At 34.5% G+C, this 24,147-nt stretch overlaps 5 protein-coding genes across 6 annotated transcripts in view; 3 read left to right on the top strand and 2 right to left on the bottom strand.

Moving 5' to 3' along the window:
• Nucleotides 1-1,923: 1,923 nt before the first annotated feature.
• LOC106662013 (SET and MYND domain-containing protein 5) lies at nucleotides 1,924-5,951 on the top strand. The gene is made up of 9 exons (XM_014385809.2): nucleotides 1,924-2,239; nucleotides 2,313-2,440; nucleotides 2,588-2,708; nucleotides 4,663-4,769; nucleotides 4,833-4,941; nucleotides 5,004-5,132; nucleotides 5,185-5,362; nucleotides 5,422-5,644; nucleotides 5,700-5,951. The coding sequence occupies exons 1-9, from the start codon at nucleotides 2,192-2,194 to the stop codon at nucleotides 5,809-5,811; spliced, it is 1,155 nt and encodes a 384-aa protein (XP_014241295.1). The 5' UTR covers nucleotides 1,924-2,191; the 3' UTR covers nucleotides 5,812-5,951.
• Nucleotides 5,952-8,069: 2,118 nt separating this feature from the next.
• Nucleotides 8,070-11,722, bottom strand: LOC106661852 (proteasome subunit alpha type-2). Its single transcript, XM_014385563.2, has 6 exons — nucleotides 11,592-11,722; nucleotides 11,442-11,518; nucleotides 8,792-8,905; nucleotides 8,592-8,733; nucleotides 8,373-8,528; nucleotides 8,070-8,312 (listed from the first exon to the last, which is right to left on the bottom strand). The coding sequence occupies exons 1-6, from the start codon at nucleotides 11,630-11,632 to the stop codon at nucleotides 8,138-8,140; spliced, it is 705 nt and encodes a 234-aa protein (XP_014241049.1). The 5' UTR covers nucleotides 11,633-11,722; the 3' UTR covers nucleotides 8,070-8,137.
• Nucleotides 11,723-11,816: 94 nt separating this feature from the next.
• LOC106661851 lies at nucleotides 11,817-16,030 on the top strand. 2 transcript variants are annotated; one of them, XM_014385561.2, is made up of 2 exons: nucleotides 11,817-12,162; nucleotides 14,955-16,030. In XM_014385561.2, exons 1-2 carry the CDS (start codon nucleotides 12,092-12,094, stop codon nucleotides 15,793-15,795), a joined length of 912 nt encoding a protein of 303 aa, XP_014241047.1. In that variant the 5' UTR covers nucleotides 11,817-12,091; the 3' UTR covers nucleotides 15,796-16,030. The 2 variants fall into 2 exon arrangements, with proteins under 2 accessions (XP_014241047.1, XP_014241048.1); XM_014385562.2 differs by having other exon boundaries at nucleotides 11,817-12,311.
• Nucleotides 16,031-16,676: 646 nt separating this feature from the next.
• LOC106661850 (interleukin enhancer-binding factor 2 homolog) lies at nucleotides 16,677-20,528 on the bottom strand. Its single transcript, XM_014385560.2, has 8 exons — nucleotides 20,168-20,528; nucleotides 18,356-18,484; nucleotides 18,118-18,286; nucleotides 17,885-18,047; nucleotides 17,699-17,819; nucleotides 17,516-17,627; nucleotides 17,307-17,453; nucleotides 16,677-17,244 (listed from the first exon to the last, which is right to left on the bottom strand). Exons 1-8 carry the CDS (start codon nucleotides 20,357-20,359, stop codon nucleotides 17,072-17,074), a joined length of 1,206 nt encoding a protein of 401 aa, XP_014241046.1. The 5' UTR covers nucleotides 20,360-20,528; the 3' UTR covers nucleotides 16,677-17,071.
• Nucleotides 20,529-22,085: 1,557 nt separating this feature from the next.
• Nucleotides 22,086-24,147, top strand: part of LOC106661899 (COMM domain-containing protein 4) — a 61,771-nt gene continuing 59,709 nt past the window's right edge. Inside the window, exon 1 of the mRNA XM_014385634.2 lies at nucleotides 22,086-22,239. The gene's annotated coding sequence lies outside the window, so the exon portion shown is untranslated. The remainder of the gene's footprint in view (nucleotides 22,240-24,147) is intronic.

Here is a 24,147-nt window from a genome sequence, read left to right as displayed (position 1 = left end):
TTTACCGTTTATTTTGTCTACGTTAGCTCTAAATTACCCGTAACTAAAGTAGATAGATAACGGATTTAATTGTGAACTAAATAAATAGAGTGGTGCGTTAAATTTGAACATCATTGTATAATAAAATATACAGGGTGTTCGGCTACTCGTGTTACAAACTTTGCCAGTAGATTCTACATTCCGACCCAAAAAGTCCTATTTAACTACTGTCCGAATCTCAACGGTTTTGGAGTTATTCCCCATTTTCTATTTTTTAAGATTTCACGACCTTGCTTCAAATAGGCAATGATAATTCCAAAACTAAAAGGTTTTGGACAAATCCATTGTTACCACTGAAAACTACATTAAATTTCCAACAAGATGTGATCAATACTAAACTTGTAAACGTTGGTGAATTAAAGGTTTAAGTAGCCAGAATTTCAAAACACAATTTTTTTGTCAAAGTTGAAAAACCTGTATGGTGATTCTAAACTATTATTTTCAAACCTAGAGACGAAAAAATTTCACAAAAACTACTACATTTAATATCCTTTTTAGTGGTGTAATTGCTTTTTTAATTGCTTTTTCAAAGATGAAGAAATTGATGAAGGAAAGGAAAAAGCGTGGTTGACGGATTGGTAAGGTGGGTAAAAAGATTGAATTGAAACGTTTTTAGTTTTAGTTCATTCATTCAAAATTTCCTTAAGTTTTTATTTTTTTATTATTATTAATCTTGCCACTTCAACCACGGTTTTTTCCTTCCCTTCATAAATTTCTTCATCTTTGAAAAAAATAATTAAACAAGCAATTGCACCACTAAAAAGGATATTAAATGGCGAACTTTTCTGAAATTGTCTCTAGGTTTGGAAATAGTAGTTTAGAATCACAACAGTAATTTTTTCAACTCCGACAAAAAATTATTTTTAAAAATTCTAGCTACTAAAACGCTTATTTCACCAACGTTTACAACTTTAGTATTGATTGAACGTAGTTTTCAATGGTATCAACGGATTTGTCCAAAACCTTTTAGTGTGGTGTTATCATCGTTTCTTTGAAGCAAGGTCGTGAAATCCTAAAAAATCAGAAAAAGAGAAATAACTCCGAAACTGTTGAAACTCGGACCATAGTTGATTAGGACTTTTTGGTCCAATTTTGAATGTAGAATCTACTGGCAAAGTCTGTAACACGAGTAGCCGTATACCCTGTATAAATATAAATAATAAAAATAAAAATAATTTATCTAAAAAAATATTTTTTATTACATGTATACCATAAAGCATAAAAAATTAATTTAACTAAAAAAAATATTTTTTTAAATATGGTTAACTTTATCTTTATTTTATTTTATCATTTTTTTAAATTAGTTTTTTTACACATGCTAGATTTCTGTTGATAGAATTTTTCCATAGATAAAAATAGTATAATACAGTCGTGATACGATTTTATTTATTTTTTTATTGACATCACAAAATGTGTCCTTCCCATTTGTTTATCACATTATTATTATAATTCAGAAATCGTGAGATGCGGTCTGGTGTGATGTAGGTTTCAGAAAAACATTTTCTTTATCGTGCCAACGCCAAAGAAAATGTTTTTCTGAAACCTACGTCACACCAGACCGCATCTCACGATTTCTGAATAATTATCGACTAACGGTCACTAATCACCACACATTATTATTATTGATTATTTGGAGATCGTGAGATGTGACGTAGTGTGACGTAGGTTTTAGAAAAGCATTTTATTTATCGTGCCAACGTTTCGATCTTTATTAAGATCTTCTTCAGGGCCTGGGATTTATAAACATTGTATAATTTAAACAATGTTTATAAACCCCAGGCCCTGAAGATGATCTTAATAAAGATCGAAACGTTGGCACGATAAATAAAATGCTTTTCTAAAACCTACGTCACATCTCACGATCTCCAAATAATCATTAACTAACGGTCTCTAAACACCACACATTATTATTACTTTTCGAATCGCTAAAATTTAAATAGTGAATAGGCCGGAGTCTAACTATGACGCAATGTGATGAAATGCCATTCCAACCGGCGTTAAGTCGACAATGCGGCGACTTCTGTTGAAGGCCGTTGTCGTGCCCGGCCCATGCCCATGCTGAACTCTTACGACGTCCGTCAACAGAACGCAAGTGGTTATTCATAATTCGCTCTTCACCTTTGTAATCTAACAATTACAAAGGCGATTCGTCATGAGTTCCGACTGTGGATTCGAATGTAAAAAGATCAGTGAGCTTAAAGTAATTCATTTGTCTCAATTGATACCACCACAGATGTTCGTTTGTCGTCAACATGGTTTTGCTCTGTGTCCAGGGAATCGGATTGTTCGCGACGAAGAGTTATCGGGAGGGCGAGACGATTTTCGTAGAAGATCCGTTGGTCGCTGCACAGTTTTCGTGGAATGAAGCTTACGGCTATCTAGCTTGTCACCACTGTCTGAGGTAGGACTGTCTGCAATGCAGACTGTACAGTCTAGATTTCCAGGCCCGAATACACTCCAATTTGTCTTATTCAGATTTATGACAATATAACTGGTATAACAGGATTTATGCTTTGGCTTCTTGACTGATTCTGTTGATTCTTTTTAGACCCTTAGAGACAGTAGAAGAGAATGTGAAAAGGCTTACGAATAACTCAAACATTATTGTGCCGCTGCCGAAGTTGTGCTCGACGGACCAGTCTAAACACAGAGCCTGTGAGTTGTGTGAGGTACTATTCATATTCATATATAGTCACTTTCTACACTGAGAAGGCAAATGAAGAACCACCCTCTGTTTTTTTTCTGGATATTTAAAAAAATATTAATCTAGCTAAATAAAAAATTAAACAGTACAACAATTTTACCAAAAATATTGCTATGGAAGAAAATATTCAATTCAGTATGGAGTATTTCTTCCTCTTGCATTGATCACCGCTTGCATTCGATGTTGTATCAATTTTATGAAGTTTTGAATGTACTGCTGGGGAATATTTTCACACTCCTCCAACAGCGTTATTCTTAATTCCTGCAAATTCTCTGGCAACTTTTTACCCTCTTGACAACTTGTCCCAAAGGTGTTAGGTTGTTTAGTCCATTGAAAGTAATCACCGACGATCATAGACGTTCGGGGCTTTAAATTGTCATGCAAAAACATAAAACCATTGCCAATTAGTGGCATATAAATGATTACACATTAAACACGATAGTGACCTGATCCAAGCTTGTTTGAGTAACTTCCAGTTCCTTGTTACGTTGGAAGACCCTAAGGACCATTGTTCCGGGATGTTGAGCCCCCTGGCCACATTCTCTTTACTTCTTCCGTCTTCCAACAATGCCAAATCTGTATCACTTAAAAAAATCAAAGCAACGGAACATTAGAAAGAAGCTTTACAGAAAACCCAACTAAGTTGAGATTGACTATTCAAAAATTTATTTACAAAGTCCAATTGTAAACACAAGTGGGATATTTTATCTGATTCTTTAAAATGGAACAAGTGTTGGTGTAAAATAATCAATGGAGGATTGTCTAAGACAGTGGTTCCCAAAGTGGTCCCTATGAACCCCCAGGGGTCCCCGGTATCATTCAGGGGGTCCATGGAAAATTAAAATTGATTTGGGGGTCTCTGAACAACGTCAGGGGGTCCGCGCAAGGTTTAATATAATATAAATAATAATATAATATGAAACAGAAGTACGGTGGTTATCTAAAAGTGCATGTTTAAATCGATTTTATGTCCTATTTGATTCAGCGTTGGAATTCCTGGAAACCAAAGACAATGATTTGCGACATAATTTAATTAACTCAAAAAATGATATAGCCTATGTCTGATTTATTTGCCAAATTTAACGAAACTAATTTGAAACTACAAGGTGACCAATTAAATTTAATCAAAACTAAAAGTGTAATATCTGCGTGTGTTGCAAGACTTTTTCTTTACAAACAAAACTTGGGAAGAGGAGAATTCTTTCAGTTACCAAATCTTTCGAAATTGCAAATTAGAGATGAAGATTTGCTTGCTTATGGTCAACACTGTAACAGCTCTTCATACAGACCTGAACCAAAGATTTGAAGACATTCTTCACTTGGATATTCCTGACTGGGCGTTGAACCCTTTTGCACGTGGACAAAATCAGATCCCAAACAGAGATGAATCCATACTAATACAGGAGCAGCTTATTGAAATATCCACAAATAAGGAACTTAAACCAATGTTTGAACAAGGATACCACAAATTATGGTTACAAAAACAGATCCCAATTTTATATCCTTCCTATTTGTAGAACGTGGATTCAGTGCCGTTATGAATCTCATCACAAAAGAAAGAAACCGATTAGAAATTATATACTCATAACATCTCATCACGTTCATCCAAGTCATTAATTTTTTATATTTTCTTTTAAACAAAAGTAGTATTATAATTTATATACATTTATAATTTCAAAAATACTTCTTCGACAAAACTTTTTTTTTAATTTGTAATTTTTATATTATGCATTTATGTGGCTTTTTCACTGGGGGTCTGTGGGCAATTTTTGATTATAAAAAGGGGTCCTTGGGTCAAGAAAGTTTGGGAACACTGGTCTAAGATAATTAAAAATATTAAGGGTGCCCCTTTTTTCTCTTCTCAGTTGAATTATATGAAATTACAATTACATTAGTTTTTATTCAATATTTACTTTCAGATACAGTTTTGCAGTGATGTCTGTAAAGAATTGGCATTTCAACAGTACCACAATGCGATATGTTTTGCTAAAAAACCTTCCCTTTTAGGGCTGTGTGAAAAATGGAAGTAAGTCGTTATATACTTAAAATTTTATTTTCTACATTTTCATTTTCACTATCTGTTTTATAGAAAAATACATTATCCTCCAGAAACTACTAGCATTATGCTTTTACTAAAGATAATCGGAATGGTCGAACAAGCCGAAGGAAATGAAGAATTAATGAATAGATTTTTAAATGTAATTGTCTCATAATTAGATGGTGTGTCATTATTGTTACGAATTTATTGTTTTACTACCAGTTTAGCCATGGGTCTTCAGATGAAAGAGAGGGTATGCTTTTAAAACTATTCGGACCTGAAAATTCGGAGAAACTTAAAATACTTCATACACAACTCACACAATCGCTTTCTGTGAGGCATGCTGGATCTGTGAGTTCATTGTTTTTCAATGTGTAGTACTGATCATTCATTACTGGTTTAGCTTGTTTCAGAGGAAGGGATGAAATCTCTGTTCGCTCTCATCGGACGAAACGGTCAAGGGATCGGCACAAGTGTTTTCAGCGAGTGGGTGAAAGTAGTAGAAAAACACGAAATGTCTAATGAAGACAAGGAAAGGACGGACAACTTTATTGATGCTGTCTATCAGGCGATGGACGAATGTAATGCCGCTTGGTCTCAATCTTTTCCGAGCCTTTTTTTGATATTAATAGCGTTTTAGATGTCGGCACCTTCCTTAACACCGAAGGGTCTGGACTTTACGAAACACAGAGGTGCATAAATCACAGTTGCAGTCCGAATGCCGTCGTCACATTCCCATATAGTAATTCGACTTTGCTGCTACAAGCAAAAACAAACATTGAACCCGGAGATGAAATATGTATTAGTTATTTGGACGATTGTCAACTTGAAAGGAGTCGACATTCGAGAAACAAAGATTTTAGGTAGAGCACTATTTAAATTTTTATTAAATAAATTTGTAACAATTTTTGTTTACAGAGATTATTATCTATTTGAATGTACTTGTGAGAAATGCTTGAGTCAGTTGAATGACCCTGATGTTACGAGTGAAGAAGAAAGTGAAGAAGAGGTCGAGGATATGGATTGTTAACCCATCTATAACCATAAATAAAACAAAATCATAAAGTATTTAACTTTTTAAGATCATATAAAACTTAAATAATATCGTTATACAAGACTGTTCTAGAAGTCCTTATGCATCAAAATATATTATTTACTTTCATCCCAAAATTTTGAAAAACTAATTTTTGAACAAATTTTAAAATATAATTACTCTCTTTCACCACATTTTTACTTCTGGTAGATCAATAGTAACAAATCTGTTATTTCAGTACAATGTATATAAATCATCCAACTACAACGGTCAAGTCAATGTTGTATGAACAGACTTAAGCCGGGAAGACACCCGATGCAACGCTACTTGACGCAAATCCAAAGTCCATTTTTCGATAAGATTGTATTCCCCGTGCAAATCTGCCCAATGCTATGTAACGCTACCATACTCTACGCTCTGCGATCCCCATTGTCCAGATTTTTGTCGGGTAGCATTGAGTACAGTCGAAGACAAAAGAACCGGACACATTTTATTCAAACTATACGTATTATTTTTGCTATATTAATTATAACGTACTTATTTTAATCATAAATCAAAAATTCATCAGTTTTTATTTAAAAAAAATAATTTTAACAGTTTGGTAGAAAATTGATCAAAACACTGGAATACAATTTTTTGATATAATGAATTTAACTAACAATTTATTACACAGTTTTGTTCATAAAATTAAACCGTTTTCATCAGTGTAATTTTATGAGCTAGAGAAAAGTTTTTTGTCGGGTAGCGTCGAGTACAGTCGAAGACAAAAGAACCGGACACTCATATTTTATTCAAACTACATGTATTATTGTCGTTATATTAATTATACTTATTTTAATATAAACAAAATTAACCGATACCGAAACTTCGTTTTTTTTTTAAATTAATTTTAATGGTTTGGCAGAAAATTGATCAAAACACTGGAATACAATTTTTTGATATAATGAATTTAACTAACAATTTATTACACAGTTTTGTTCATAAAATTTAGCTAACAATTTATTTAATGGTTTTGCTCATACAATTAAACCATTTTTGTCGAGTAGCTTCAGAACAGGGCACCTGTATTTTTTGTAGTTTATTTCAAACTATGTATATGTAATTTTGTCATTATATTAATTACAACATTCTTATTTTAATATAAACCAAATGAAACGTGATCAAAAATTCATGAATTTTTATAAAAATTATTTAATTATGATAGTTAGGCAGAAAATTGATCAAAACACCGGAATAACTTAAAAATTTAACAATTAAATTTAACTAACAATTTATTACATGATTTTGCTCATCAAATTTAACTAACAATTTATCTCATAGTTTTGCTCATCAAATTTAACTAACAATTTATCTCATAGTTTTGCTCATACAATTACGCCATTTTTGTCGAGTAGCGTCAGAACAGGATACCCGTATTTTTTGTAGTTTATTTCAAACTATGTATATGTAATTTTGTTGTTTTATTAATTACAACATTCTTATTTTCATATAAACCAAATTAAACATGATCAAAAATTCATGAGTTTTTATAAAAATTATTTAATTATGACGGTTAGGCAGAAAATTATCAAAATACTGGAATAACTTTATTTAAAATAATTAAATTTAACTAACAATTTATTCCATGGTTTTGCTCATAAAATTTAAATAACAATTTATTACACGGTTTTGCTAAAAATAATGCATTAAGAACAAAAGAGGCATTGCGATTGTGATTATTGTGCACACCCTATTCGTATAGGTGTCGGTTAGCATCGGGTAAGTTTTTTCCCAGCTTTAAGCAAGGCATTAGCCTGGAGAGTGCCCAGGTACCTCCAATTATAAATATTTCCAAGCAGCCCAGGACTGTGTGCAGTCTAGCAATGTTTTAATGGAACTACACTATGCTATTGTGAATTCTGCAAGTGGAGACAGACCCACTAAGTGACGCTGTGCTGGTTTAACATGAAACTACACAATATTCAACTTCCTTATTGCTGCAGGATTAAATTGCCGGTTGAAAAATTTATCTTTAAGGATAATTTTTTGCTAATTTTATAGGCAATGCATTTTCAAGAAAACCACTTCAGATGACAAATTTAAAAAAATTCTGCTGTTAGTAGATCACTTTAATTCTTTAATGGAAAAAATATAAATCCTGCTCAAGCATATAATTATTAAACATAATTTATCGTTAACTTCACTTTAAAAAACAGTGTTAATCATCCTAACTACAAATTTTTATGGGATTATGAAAAAAATTTAAAGTTACTAAAAAAATTTATTAGAAAGCACAAAATGATCAATTAAATGTTTCAACGTGTTTTTTGTCTTTATAATCAATTTATGGTATATTTGCAAGATAATCTTTGACAGTGTTGGGATCAAGAACTTTGAATCCTGAAGCATCGCACACTCCAACTTCTATATTGTCAGCAGTCATCTGCCCTTCAAAACCCTCTTTCAACGTGAGGATTGCCGTATGAACTGCATCATCTAATTCTAATGTCTCGCTGTACCTAAATAAACAAAACAGAAAGTAGTTTACTTTGGTTGTAACGAGCAGACGAAAAACTGACCTCTTTTCTAGAAAGACTTTGCCATTAATGAAATTCTTTCCCATTGCGGTAGCCTTCCAAGCGAAGTACGCGCCGCTTGGATCACATTGGAACAATGTGGGTTTTCCATCATCCCAGCCGCAAATGAGCAAAGACACCCCAAAAGGTCGTACACCGCTAATAACAAAAACAATCACTGATCTATAAATTTTCAAAATATTTTTATAAATCAATAATTACCCAGACTGAGTATATTCTTGCATGACCATTGCCACTCGTTGAACAAGTTGTGGAGTGGGTATTCTCTCCCCGTACACCAGTTTATACTGCTGGGCCATTTTCCTAGCCCTTTTGACAAGAAGGCGATAATCTGGCCCCATGCCTGAAAGGAAACAATTTGTAAGAAAAATGTCTTAGATGTTGTTTTGAATTTAACTTACCGCTATATACCATTCCAATGTGGTCAGTAATCAATTCAATTTTTTTAACTGTGTGCTCTTCATAAAGAATTGATTTGTACTTGTTTTCTGTAGCCAAAACCACTCCATTGGATGCTAGAAAAAAAATACATATATGACATTAGATTGACAAAGTCTAGAATACAAGATAATTTAGAGTTTATGGAAGGAAAATGATAATATGGATATTATATGTGGCAAATGAAGTATAGAATAGTCAAGGATTGTTCAATGACAAGAAAAAGGAATAACATGGACAAGTTTGTAGTTTTTGAGATTGTTCATAAAAAAGAAAGCTGTAGGCCAATATAGGTTGAAAGGCTGTTGTTCAAACAACCATGCTGAACAGGTGGCCTTGAGGACATGTAATGAGTTGAAGATTTTACCACAGATGCCCAAGAAATGAGGGAAGCAATGATCATCAACTAAATTAGAGAGGAGTAAAATCTGGAATCAAAGTATGAACAAGAGGTGTTCTTTAGTTTCAAGCACATGTAGATCGGCAAGGAAATGAGGCTGCTGACACTCTAAGCAGGCACTGCAGGTCCTCATCACGGTGGAGGCATTGAGCTAGGTTTGTTAAAAATTTATTATTTATTACAATTAATTATGGTTTTTAGTTGACATAAAAAAGTCAATGGCACGAGCGGGATTCGAACCCATGATCTTCGGCTAGATAAGCCGCTGCTCTACCACTTGAGCTATCGTGACCTCTACCCACTTGGACACCAACTTCCTATCTCAACCCCATCTTTGAGTTTGAAAAATGGCAAAAGGGAGGGAAAACTCAAAAGGTGGGGTTGAGATAAGAAGTTGGTGTCCGATGGATCGAGGTCACAATAACTCAAGTGGTAGAGCAGCGGCGTATTTAGCCGAAGATCGATGGTTTGAATCCCGCTTGTGCCACTGACTTTTATATCTCAACTAAAAACCTTAATTAATTGTAATATATTAATTGGTCAAGTGGGCCACGAAATTAGTGAATTTATTATTTAATTTATTTAATTTATTTATTAATTCCAGGTAGTTCGAAAGGTGAAAACTATGTTCCTCATGCATTATCATCATTATGAAGTTTGCGCAACATTTCTTTGTCGAAACAGAAAGAAACCTTTTTTGGATAGAATTGTTACTTGTGATGAAAATTGGATTCTCTACAACAGCAGGAGTCCAATTTTCCAAAGCCCCCCCCCCCAACTTGACAAACAAGGAGATTGTGACACTTCGGAGGGCTTCATGTGCTATAGATTCTTGAATACTGAATGAAAAACAATCATGCTGAAAAGTATCGCTCACAAATTGAAGCATTGCACCAGAAATTGACATCATTGAAGGCGTCTGGTCAACTGTAAAAGGCTGATTCTGTTATACAACACTCGGCCCTATATCTTAGATGTGACAACTCGAAAACTGTTGGATCTTGGTTATGAAGTTCTGCCTCACCCTCCATATTCTCCAGACCTCTCACCTACCGACTACCATTTTTTCAGACACCTGGGCATGTTGTACGACATAAAAATTTTGTTGATAAAAATTCGTTAGAAAATGAGTTTGCAAAATTTGATGATAGTCTAGTCAGAGGGTGTAGAGAAATTCCCATCAGTGTATTGAGAGTAATGGAGTGGTATTTTAATAAACAAAAAATGTTTAAATTCATTTATTTTTTATCCATAAATCTCCATTATTTTATGGACACTCAATAGTATTATTAATGACACATGTAAAAAATAAACTTGTTAGTGTTAAGAGTTTACTTTCACCAGGAAAAAAGAACACATACACTCGCTGTTTTATGATTCCAACAATGACGTGGTCAAGTACATGTTAGGGAATGGTGTACTTAATAGATTTACAAGGATGGGAGTCAACAAAATTAGTCAGAAATATGTAGTTTTAGTGAACGTTAGTTAATGATTATTTGGAGAATGTAGATGTGGTCTTGTGTGATATAGGTTTTAGAAAAACATTTTCTTTACTGTACCAACGTATCAATCTTTATTTACATCAACTTCAGGGGTCAGTCACACTTGCAACACGACACATCATGACACATCTACACAGAAAACACACGCTTTGAGCCCTGAAGTTGATATAAATAAAGATCGAAACGTTGGCAGAATAAAGAAAATGTTTCTCTAAAACCTACATCACACAAGATTGCATCTCACAATCTCCAAACAATCTTTAGTCAGAAAAATTTATTTATTGACAATGCTGGGAGAAGGAATAATTTGGTTAGATGTCAGAAAGGGTAATGTTTAATGTTACAGTCCTGTGGAAGATGAGGGAAGATGACTGATGGCCAGGCTGTGATATCCCCCCCCCCCAAAAAAAAAGCTCCTTGAGGTTTGGGGTGTTGAAATTGTAGTTTGGGCCTTTCCAATCATCCTGGTCCGCCCTACTGCTTTGGTAAATCAGTGTTTTGGCACACTACCATCTTCAGCATAGTATGACCCTGCTTATATTCTGACAAACCAAAGGGAATACACAGACTTCGTTCAGAATCGGTCAAACTACATTGTATGTATGTACAATTGTCTACACCTAATGAAAGTTGTTATAAATAACATAATCGTTATAATCTTGTTTATTTGCCACATTTGAAGAAACGGACAATTCTAATTTTGAGTACCTTTAATTCCAATAGAAGGTGCACCTGAAGCGACCGCTGCTAAAGCATATTCTATTTGCACTAATTTTCCAGACGGGCTAAAAAAAAGTTAATCAGTGAAAATTATCCATAAGAACCTTTTTTTGTATATGTATTTTATCTATTAATTACCTGAACGTTGTCAAAGAAAAACTGTACCTCTCGGAACCCATGATTACAGTGCACAAAACCTGCCGTCTGAGAGCGTAAACGTTAACCTGCCCGTCCGGCTGTCGCTGAAGAGTTAGAGACGGAACCTCGTCCGAACTTGTAGAATCATGTTCTTCGAGCGTTACAAGCGGAATTTAACCGAACGCGTAATGAAGATCTGATTTAAAAATCAACAATATTTGCCTCTCATCTTTCCCTGTACATCTATTTTATATGTATTTTTTAGTTTGAAGATAATATTTTATATAAGAGAAGTCAATGCAATAAACAACCACGTAATACTTGGTTCCTTTGAACCTTAATATTCCATTTCACCGTGTACTCTGAATAATAAAGTTAGAGAACATTGCCATTTTATTGAAAGCTTCGGACGTGTATAACCGGTTTGCAGTCATGAGAAGAAAAATGGAAAAAAGGACGAAACGGTGGCTTTACAACAGAGAAAAAGGGTCGAGATACTGATGGACTCGCGCCGACGCCGTTCTCCGACTATAAATATAGGTCGATATTTGTCTGTCTCATCCCTCAGGAGGTAATGTTCACGTTTTGACGGTCTTTCAATTCTTTTTTTGACCGTTATTTTGTTGGTAATGCACGGTCGGAACAAATAAAAGGAATGATGGCCGGCAAAGATGGTGCCGTTAGCTGTAGAAGGACAGCAACCAAACAGTCGACTGCGAGGTGCGTCACTTGTAATTATAATTTTCATAAAGAAAATTCGTGTGAAAAGACGACAAGCCAACATATCCGCATTCTTAAAAACACCTAAAATTTGATTGGTATACACATTTGCTGTATGTGTAACAATGGTAATCGCTCACCATTTGAACCCCAACATCATCCTCCCATTCGTTCTAACATGTTTTTGCACAAAATAAATACTTATTTGTAATTTTAACGAAAGGGCGATTGATATTTCCTTATTATAATAATAAACACTGCAGAATTTACTGTATAATAAAGTTTATGATAGGTATATTGTAAACAAAAGAAATCCAATAAAAAATAAATAAATAAATAACACACTGATGGACAAATGTAATCGATCACTCAATTTTTTTACTTTAAAATTAAATTCATTATCTTTTTACATTAGTTACAGGTAATAGAATCTTTCATTAATTAATTAAAGCTAGGTTTATTTCCTTTCTTTACTTTCATACTGATTAACCCCATTTGCATGGGAGCATTATGCCTTTTCCCATTCTGCTGTGCCCAAAGATGAAGTAAGTCACTAGGAGACTGAGTATTGTTTGGCGCTTCAGAGAAACAAGGCCTCACACTAGAATGCCAGGACAGCGTTGACCTAGGTCTATGGATGGGAGAGACAATAGAATCATCTGCCATCAGGCCATTCAGAACCACAGGATTACAGAAATGAGATAAGAAATCTGATGACAAGCCCGAAATGTTTTGATTTCCTCCAGGGCTGTAATTACAAGGCTCAATGAGAACACTCGGCTCGTGAAATTCTTACCTCATCTCAGAAAATTTCCTCTCTTCAATTTGCACAGGAACATGTGAATTGGACATTGGAAGATTGGGGATGAGTTCTCTTTACAGATAAGGTGAGAGTTGGCCTCAAAATGATGGGCGAAATTTCATATGGAGACACTCAGGAGAAAGGACAGAAAGGAAGACGCCCCATGCTGTGTGTTTCCTCACGTGGCATTTGGGTTATTGATGTTCTGGGGTGGTATTTCCTTACACACCTTCACTGAATCAGTTGTTGCACAGAGGTACTTACCTAAGTATATAGATATATAGGGCCCCCATATCGGTGAGAGATTCTTGCTATTGCAGGATAATGCCAGACCCCATAGAGCAGATGACTACCTGCTTGATGTTGCCAGTTTGAAGTTCAGATTTGAACCCAATCGAACACATTTGGGACCAACTTAAGCAACATCCACTACGGCGAAACCCAGTCCTAACACTGTTGAAGAGTTGGAAACGGTTCTTGATGAATGGAAAAGAATTCCTCAAGATTTTATCAGAAATCTTATCCAATGAATGGAAAGGTGTTTTACTGATGTGATTCGTGCCAGAGGTGGAATCCTCGGTATTAAGAGGACAAAAATTTTTTAAAAACATTTTTATTTGTTTTTAATTTTTTTTCCTTTACTCAATATTTTTTTAAATTAGGTAATAAATTTTTTTTTTATATATATGCTTTTTATTTCTATGAATATAACAATGATTATTAGCAAAGCATAATACAGGCATGGATCACAATCGTCTGCCAGAGATTTTCTTTTTAATTGTCTTATTTTTGCAACCAAACCTATTTTTGGCATGCAAAATATGAATAAACCTAAACATATTAAAATTTAAGGGTGAAGCACTTATTTTGTCTATCAGTGTAGTACAATAACAAAAAACAAAACAAAAAAACATTAAAAGTAAGTGTTAACATTTATTGCATATCTGTAGGAATATTCTGACTTTTTCCTTCATAATGCTTTGGCCGAATATAATGGTCAGTTTTTCAAATATTACCCCTTGAAAATGTTTTAGACGCTATCATTTCAATTGAATCTTATTCCTATTAAATTCATAATTTTTTCCCTTCCTTAAATTACATATCACACAGTTGAGCTTCTCTCTCGTCTTGATTTTCTTTAGCCCAAGCCACCTTTGTTTCGACGCCTTAGCTTTTTCACTCTGTAGAAAACTAAAGTTGTCATTATTAAATCCCTAATAATTCCTTCATTCTCTTACTTTAGTGCTATTTTTCCCTTTCCTTAGACTCTCAGTCTGCTCATCGCCTTCAAATTGCTTTTCATTAACGCATTAGATACTGTTATGATCTTAAACCAAGAGAGATATTTCTTCTTATATTATCATCTTCAGCAACCCTAACATTCTAAGCTCTTATAAACCTAGTTTTAACATACATACATATTTAAAATTAAATCAAATAAATGTCCTCAGATAAATAAATATCTACCACCTTTTTCCCATAGTTAGATTATTTGTATGCTTTGTAAAGTGATTTGAACAGTGACATGATTACAAGAGTAAATGCGAAAATATATTTGTTTAATTTCTAAATTGAACAGAAATGGCTGCTTCACTGAGCAGACAAAATTGATTGCTTGAACCAGTCAAGTTTATTATAATATGTTATAGAATTAAATCTCATCTCGACCTATCTCATATTTACTCCAGTATATTTATTTGTTTTTGAATGTTTGTTCTGAAGCATTTAAAATTTATGTTTGACTTGTTCATTCATAACTGAATACCAAATGAGTGCATGCTGTGAAATTATATTTAATTGTTTTTTTTTTATTTTTTATTAACAATTAATTTATTTTTCAGATATGAGAACAGTGATGATTCTTTTGTAAAACCAACAAACACAAAGATATACGCATTTTGGACACTAGTTGGATTGTTATGCCTTCTGGCCTTGGCAAATATGATTTTGACTATTGTCATATTCAGTGTGTTAAGGTTAGGCCAAGGTATGGAGAGTATGGAGCTACTTCCGGATGAAGGGCTTGTTAAATTTTTTGGCGATTCAAATTTTGGCAAAGTGTCAAAATCTGACGGAAACATAGAAGGATTTGCCGGTAGCGAGACTGAAATAAAAGGAGTGAAGGGTCCCGTCATATTGGAAGTAGAGGATGCCAAAGGAAGGCAGAGGAACACGCTTACTTTGGAACAAAATGGCACACAATTTAAATCGATCAACAGCTTCAAAGTCGGAGATGTTTTTTCCACAGACAACCCCGTTTTCAAACTTTCAAAAAGCAGTGTAATAAGAAATGTTCAATCCAGAGTTATCACGACGAACAAAATAACCGCTCCGCAGGATGAGAAACTCGTTCTTCGGTCGGATACGCTTATCAAAATTAAAGGCAGTGAAGGGACGAAAATTGACGGCAAAGAAATTATCTGGACTGCCGACCAAGAGGTCAAATTGAAGAGTATGAATGGCAGTATCGTTCTAAGCGGGAAAAGTGGAGTTGTAGTCGATTTGAAGAAAATTCCTATTGTCGGAACCACTGGTCTCGGTGGTCCAATTACACCCCAGTATAAGGTATGTGTTTGCATGCCGCAAGGCAAGCTGTTTAAAGTTCCTGTCTCTACAGATTACAACTCACAAGTCGCTTGTCACAACATCGACACATCAACAAACTACAATCCATGCATGTAAATATTTCAAGCCGACTACTGTTGAAAATAGAGCTTTGTACCCTTTATGTATATTTTGGTCGTATATACAAACGCTGGAAATTCCATGTGAATAATACTGTTCCCAGATATAATGTATTAATTAAATTTGTGTCAGCTGACTATTAAAATAAAACATTTTATTTCTTACCCTCGGACTGCCTCAATGGATATTATTATGTGTGTTATGTTTATGAAATAAAGAAAGGAATTAATAATGTAGTATTTGTTTTAGCCTTTTATTATTATTATATATTTTTTCTTCTTCGTAAATGTAGTTTTTATTATTTTTTTAATTTTTATTAGGGTTATTTCGAGAAACACTGGTTTTTGATTCCTTTACAAAAGGTTTGTTTATTTCAAAAATATTTATCCTTTTTTTACATTTCGGGTCTATCTTGCCCATCATCAGAAATCCTTGATAGGAAATAGTCATAACTAATCAAAAATTATAACAATAGTATAATAATATAATTTACATAGTTTTTGTTCGTATTTTTATATATTATTTTATGGTTCAGATTTAATGATAATTACCTCATGGTCTCACTTTTCCTCCTGCAGCATTTTCATCCTGTACAACTTCCAATTGATAAAAATGTACACTAAAATGATTTACATGATATGTTGAGGTTTTTCTGATAATGCACGAGAAATAGCCCAAATATAGAAAAAATATAAATGTTTTTGAAATAATATAACCTTTTGTAAAAGAATCAGAAACCATGCGGCTTCTTGTAATAAACCCTAATAATAAAAAAAAGAAAAGAAATCTCCATTTAGAGAGAAGGAAAAAAAGTAATCAACCGTGTGGAATCTACAATAATTTTGAAAAATGTATGATTAAGTTGCTGTAAAGTAGAATAAGTCTAATTATATATTCAGTATAAATATTTATTATTTTGTACATTTATTCCTATGTATTCTGCGGAGAACAATTCTTTAAATTAAATTAAATTTAAAACATAAAAAATTGTCTGTCTTGGATCCTTCTTTTTGACCAATCTGAATTTTTATTATTTGTTTCAAAAGATACTTTTTTAAAAATATAAATAAGAGAGACAGACTTAAAAAGATGAACCGTTTGAGTCAAGATATCTTATATACACTCAAAAATTCCTAAAAGAACACACTTTTATCAAAGTTTTACAACTATTTTACAAAACGAACAGCTATATTTTTGTATTGATAAATACAAATTGAACATGGTTGTAATATAAAATTAAGAATGAAAATGCTTAAAAAATGCTTAATATGCTCTAATGGTCAGTAGTTTCCATTTGGTCTTCACCGGGGATTTCTGACTCTTCCATTTCCTCGCCTTCACCACCACCTCCTTGTTCGTCCTGTTTGCTCTCAGGGGGTTTTTCGTACGCCTTATCAAGAGGAGAAATGACGACACCTCCCCATTCGCTCGTCTCTGTTATTAAACCTGACAACAGTTAAAATAACATAGAATATCAAGAAATAAGTCATACGATTCTCACAACGTACTTCCATCTCCGTCTAAAATAGGCTTAAAACCAGCGACGGCGAGTATTCTTATCAACGTCTGAGCAGTAAGGCAAACAACATCTTGCTGTTCTAAACTTAACGATGTATGAATTCTTATATTGTTTGTTTCAAAGGGGTCAGTAATACCTAGAAAAAAATTATTTGTGTGCAAATAATCAAATAATGTATAATATTGAATAAATATTTACTGGAAGATCCTGGAAGAAACAGCCCTGATGCCAAAAGCTGCAACACTCGCCTGAACGCAACATTAACAGGAAGTGCCTGCCTACTCGGATTATTCATAATCGAACTGTGCGCCTTTAAAAACAACATCTGTTAGAAATCCTTTAATTAAATATAAATAAATGTAAAAAAATTATCTTTCAAACCAGTAGATCTAATATCCAAGGATTTAGAGGCTCAAATCCTTCAAATCTGTTTCTCAAATCTCTCAGAAGTCGAATAAGAACTTTCACAGTAGAATGCTGCGCATTTTCTTCAAACCATCGACTAAAATAACAATAAAGATAGATAATAACAAAAAAGAACAATTGCTTTGTTGATTCAGTGCCAACCTGTGCCGAATGGCTGCAAGATGCCTTTGCAAAATCTTGTAGTCCATATGAAGTTCAGGATCGAGCTTTCTTAGATTTTGGTGAACGGTTGTAACTAACACCCTAACCGTTGCTTCCGGAGCTCTTATATCAAAGCCCTGTTCTGTGACTGACATGTCTAATACTGTTATAAAAAAGTATATTTTTAGTATGTATTATCAATACAAACAAGATTCTTTTATTAAAAAACACACCTTCTTTAGGGTTTGATGCCTTGAGATCTTCAACAACTCTGTTTCCCAAAGCACACACACATTCTTTTGTCGGAAGGGTTTTTAATATTACAACAATATCTGCGACATTTTTCCCAGTCAACATTGTGCCTTTCTTGAACGAACCGACTTGTCTTGATTCATCTACTTGCTACAATAGAAAATATGGGTTACTATCTTACAAATATATTTAATATAAAATAAAACCTCGAGTACTTACACATGCGTCAAAATTTCCAGGCGCAACAATTAGATTATCAAAGACCGCTTGAATTTTAGTTACTATGTTAAGAACGGCTGCTTGTTCTTGTGGAGTAGGAGTGAGATCAGTGTTTCTCTTAAGCAATGCCTGTAATTTTTGTTAGTTACATGTTGATATTTTTTTTTACAAAAAATACTTTTATATAAAATAATATAATTGAAACTAATAACATTAGGTTTTCAAAAGTTTAGAGTAAGTAGAACAGTAGAATTTGCAATTAAATTTCTGCTATTATCATTTGTTTTATTATTACATTGCTGAAATTTTTGAATAAAGTATATATTCTTTTTGTAAATACTAATTACAAATACTTTAAATACCCAGAAGAGAGATTTTAGTTATTTAAGTTTGTGCTAGATGTTTGTTTTAAAACAATGAGGAATGCCTTTCTTGTTTTTTTTTTAAATACATATTTCCAAATTGTGAACATTGTATATATATTGAAAAATAAATGCATATAGTATATATGTTGTATACTTGTCTAGAAAGTGGAATTTATGCCTATTTATGCAAAACCATCAGAACTCACAATCTTTTCAACATAATCAAAACTGACTCAGCTGTTTGGATCAGAGAGGAATTGTTCTTTGCAATTTGCTTTCTATTGAAACTCTACTCCATTTCTTGGCGGAGTGCTCATCCCTGGTTGAGATTCGGTTATTGCATCTTAGATGCTTCACTCTCGCCAGTGTTGACCTGTTATGGTTTTTCGGTGGCCCAAATTCGTTATGCTAAGCACGCATCGAATTACAGATATGAGTTAATTAAGTAGTTTAAATGTTTGATTTGTATTGTATAACCTTTCTTTTCTCTCTCATTTTAACAGTTGTTATTTCACTTTTCTTTCAATTTATTTCCTAGGCTATTATTATTATTATCATCTTGCTTTAATCTGTATTGATCCATTTATGTTTTAGTGGTCTAATTGACCAAATTACTTATTTCAATTACTTATTACATTTATTTCAGGTCTTGGTTGAGATGAAAAAGTCAGTTTTCTGAGCTGGATTCGAACCAACGACCTTTGGAGACTTTTTCATCTCAACAAAGACCTTTAATTTAAAAAAATTAATTGAAATAAGTCATTTTGCCAATTAGACCACTAAAACATAAATGGATTAATATTTAATACGTAAAAAAGTATCAATTCACTAACAATTCCCCTTGCCAATTCGTAAGTCGCTGAGAATCAAATCCTGATTACACAAGATTGGAAAAATGGCAAAAAAAGGAAAATTCGAAAGGTTGTAGGTAACGATGATGAGCTGTGTCTGAGTGAATCGAAGTCACGATAGCTCAAGTGGTTAGAGCAGCAGCGCATTCATCTGAAGGTCATGGGTTCGAATCCAGCTTTTGACACTGACTTTTTCATCTCAGTCAAGACCGTACATAAAAGAATTAATTTATTCTTTTTATCCCCCCCCCCTTTCTGATTGTTTAACCAATGACCTCTGGCAGACAGATCCAGGATCCATGTCCATAAATGCTTTGAGAGCACATTTGTCATTTTTCTTAAGTCCAATAAAGCATTATTATTACTATTATCGGGTTGGGATAAATTTCTGATTATGTAATCGAAGTTGTTTTATAGTGTGGAAAAAATCGGCAGACCTGTATCAGCATAGAGGAAGGCTTTGGGGGTGTACTGGGACTGCCTCCTGATGAAGAACCGCAGATTACAACGGATATACAGTAATAAATAAATAGGAGATAATACAGTAATAAAAAATAGAGTAATGTGTAAAATGTGCCGGAAAGAGGGAAACTCACTTGAGTGAAGAGTTCGTCATTTACTGCGGGTTTGACTCTTGGAAACTGGGGTTCGCATAGGACCATGTCAAAAGGATGCCTGGGCACGAATTTCTGCACTTTGAACGGGACGCCGCCTCTGCCGCCGATCCCACGGCCGCCCATCCCTCGTCCTCGCCCCCTGGCCATCCTCGGTGCCACGCTCAGGCTCATTTTAACGGTTGGCCAACAAAGAAATCCCGCATCCGTAGACGAGATCGCGGTTGTTGAAGAATCGACCGGGCCGCTCCGAAGAAAACAAAACCGCTGCCGTTTCGACTTTCGAAGACGCGATACGGACGAACTCGTAGACGCGCTGCCGGCCGCTCCGATCTATCGATATTTCTTTATCTTCATCCATCGAGCTTCTGCGCTCTACGTCACTCCGTCAAAAAACACTGACGCAAAATTCCACCCGATTGATTTTTTATTTTTATTTTCTCGATTAAAAAAAAATTCTACCCTTAATTTGTCTCATTGTTTTTATCAATAAATATTTGTTTATGCTATGTTTTAAATTAAAAATATCAATTAAAGGTAAACACAATATTTAATTCAAAACAAGGATGAAGGATTTTTTTTTCGATGTTTCTCCAATCTCGTTTGAATTCTGAAGCAATAATCTGTTTTGTTTTCATCTTTGTTTTCTTAATTTTAGTTTTTAAATTTAAAATTGCCACTGAGTGCTGAGGATGTTGTGAGTGGTGTGGCACTTATTGATGATGGACGTTCCATCAGGTATGCGGCTATTGCCATCGGAGTTCTCTACGAAACTGCGAGACGCCGTAGACGTTTTCGAGAAATTGGGTCCTACCACAGAAGAACCGGTTCTGGGCATCCTATGGTAACAGAACCACAGAATGAGCGTTTTTGACTTTGAGAATTTTACGAAACCGGCACCTTACCGTTGTTCAAGCAATTCATCAGCTCCAGGAAGTTCGAGGTGTCCAAATTTCTCAACGCACTGCTCGAAGAAGATTAAATCAGGGTGGACAGATGGCTTTTCGCCCCGTAAGAGGACCAAAATACACATAGTTGCACGGCTCGTATCTGGTCGAGAAACTAGCTATTGGTCTTAGAACGATTGGTTTGCTGTGGTTTTCACAGATGAATGTAGATTTGCTCTGCGATCCCCATATGAGTATGAAAGAGTGTGGAGAAGGCGAAATAAAAGGTACAAAGCCTGTAATTTTTCTCAGAGCCAATCTTTTCAACGCAGCTCAGTGATGGTGAGGGCGGGAATTTGAATGGAGAGTCGCACAGAGTTGGTTGTTGTTCGTGGAGGGTCTTTGACGGCCACTAGCTATGTGGATGTAATTTTGGAAATCATGCGTTGCCTATCCTCGATGAAATCAGCGATAATCCTATTCTAATGTACGATCCGCTTTTTAAAAAATTAATTCTCATATTTTAAAGTGTAGAAATGCATTAAGTTTATACAATAATCTTGAAGGGGTCGGTGGCGTTGACATGGTGCTCATATCTGTAAGGTAAAGGTCCCGGGTTCGAATTCAGCGGCCTGCATTCGACATGCTTACAAATGTTTTTTTTTTTTCAAAAACACCGGCACCTCCGAGGGTTGATATCATCTCTGCTGTTGCAAACCCTCGTTAAAAAAAATAAATAAGGAAAATAAAAATAATCTTAAAATACAACTTTTTTCCACCGTTCTTAAATTCACTTTATTGCATATCGAGTAAATTTATAATGAAGCGGTTTGAAGAAATTCCGATTGTGGCGCTCGAAGCAATAATTTCACCTCTCAGACTAAAAAAAAAACCAAAAATAATTTTCCCCCAGAAAGTAAACATTTTCCTTTCAACGTCTTTCCTTTATCAAACTAATCAAATGGTACATGATATCTAATGATTGCACTACTTATCATGTACGGACTATTATACATTGGAGGGAAGTGATTCAGTCAACTTTGACCGTTTGTATCATTTCGGTTGCAACTCTTAAACTTAAATCCTAAATAGCGTCTGTTTGCATTTGGCTTCTAAAACCGGTGCCAGGCGCCGATAAGAAACTAAGGACTTTCCTTGACGTCAAAGGTAGGAAATTGAACATTTCTCACGAAATTTTAGGGCGTGTCTCTGCCCTAATATTTCATTACTGTACATGTTCATATGTGCATATAACACGCCGGGAGGTTATATGGATGTATTTTCGTCCCACATTCCAAACTGTTTACATACAAATGTACGACTGTCTGTCCAATTTCGGTTTGAGTTCGATTTGTTTTACACGTTTACAATGTGCTTATATGCCTACTGGATGTAATGAACTTTCTTTTTAACATACCGATTTTATATTTATTCATTTTAAAAGGGTTTGGCTGTGTAGCATCAAAGCGTTTAATTAAATCTGATTCAGCCAGTCAATTTTTGATTATGAAATTGATAGAGGTCCGCCAAGATTTTGATGAGCTACATATCTATGTCGGCAATTAGGGAGTGGGACGGAACAATCGTAAACACAGGTCAATGTGCTTCTTCCGCCCTCTGATTAACAGCATGCGAGTTGGGCTCGTTAATAAAAAGTTTCTCCTTCCAATTTTACTAATGAATTTATTAAAATAATCTATTTGTAGTGGCCCGCTACATTTCAAAGGATAATTCGGTTTTGGAATAATTATATTTCTAATGTACACTGTATGCTTGACTCCGATGGTAATTGTGATTAGCAAATTTAAATCAATAAAGACAGAGCAAGTAGAAAAAAATGCAGGTTTATGGTTATAAAATAAAAACAATAAATGATTTTAAACATTTTTTAATAATAAAATACCCACTAATCACCATCATCTCAATCCACCTCTTCCCATGATGGCAACTTCTCTATACCTATTGAATAAAATTTGAAGTCATTATTAACAAATCCTGTAAACGCATTTTCTAACGACTTTTGATGAATAAATTTTTTATGTTGTAAAATGTCCAGGAGTCTGAAAAAATGGTAGTCAGTAGGAGTAGGTGAGAGGTCTGGAGAATATTGGAGGTTGAGGCAGAATCTCATAACCAAGATCCAACAATTTTCGTGTAAGTCACTTGACTTGGGGCCGAGTTTTGTATAACAGAATCGCCCTTTTCCAATTGACCAAAGACGCCTTCAATAATGGAAATTTCTGGTGCATTGATTCAATTTGAGAGCAATACATTCCGGCATTGGTCGTTTTGCCAGGTTTCAAGAAGCCCCACCGAAGTGTCACAATCACCTTTTTTTATGAGTTGGGGAACTTTGGAAAATGTGGTGTTGCTTCTTTGTCGAGCCACTATCTAGAACGTCCGCTGCTGTCGAAGAGAATCCACTTTTCATTACAAGTAACAATTCTATCCAGGAAAGGTTCCTTTCTGTTTCAACAAAGACGTTGTTTCAAGCAAACCTCATAACGATGATAATGCATGCGGCTAACTTTATTTTGAGCTTTTTCGCCTTCCCGATTACCTTAAGGTTCAACGACGGTTAATTTTCCTAACTGATCTTGCTCAATGTCTCCACCGTGATGAGGACCTGCAATGCCTGTTTAGAGTGTCGGCAGCCTGATGTTTTATGTTGTAATACATTGTCTGAAAAATGGTAGTAGGTAGGCGCTGGAGAATAGGAAGGATGAGGAAGAACCTTTTAACCAAGTTGCAACCAACAGTTTTCGTTTGCCACATTTCGGCATTGATTGTTTCACCAGGATTCGAGAAGCTGTAGTGATCAGCCCAAATGAAGCCCACCAAAGAATCACCAGCACCTTTTTTTGATTTGTGGTGCTGCTTCTTTCTCGAGCCACTGTCTAGAACGTCTGCTCTTTTCGTAGAGCAGGGCTTCTTAAACTTTTTAGCCAGCAGACTCCTTTCACAGAAGAAAATCCAGGACGGACCCATCGCATTCAAGTATTTAAAATTAGTTACTTATAGTATATGTAGTAAATAAATGTAGTTTTATAAATTAGCCAGCCATTCCCAATAAGG

The sequence above is a fragment of the Cimex lectularius genome, unplaced genomic scaffold (genome assembly GCF_000648675.2).
Source record: "Cimex lectularius strain Harlan isolate CLEC.00 unplaced genomic scaffold, Clec_2.1 scaffold57, whole genome shotgun sequence".
In the NCBI taxonomy this organism is placed as follows: domain Eukaryota; kingdom Metazoa; phylum Arthropoda; class Insecta; order Hemiptera; family Cimicidae; genus Cimex; species Cimex lectularius.
This window is presented reverse-complemented; position numbering and strand designations above follow the sequence as displayed.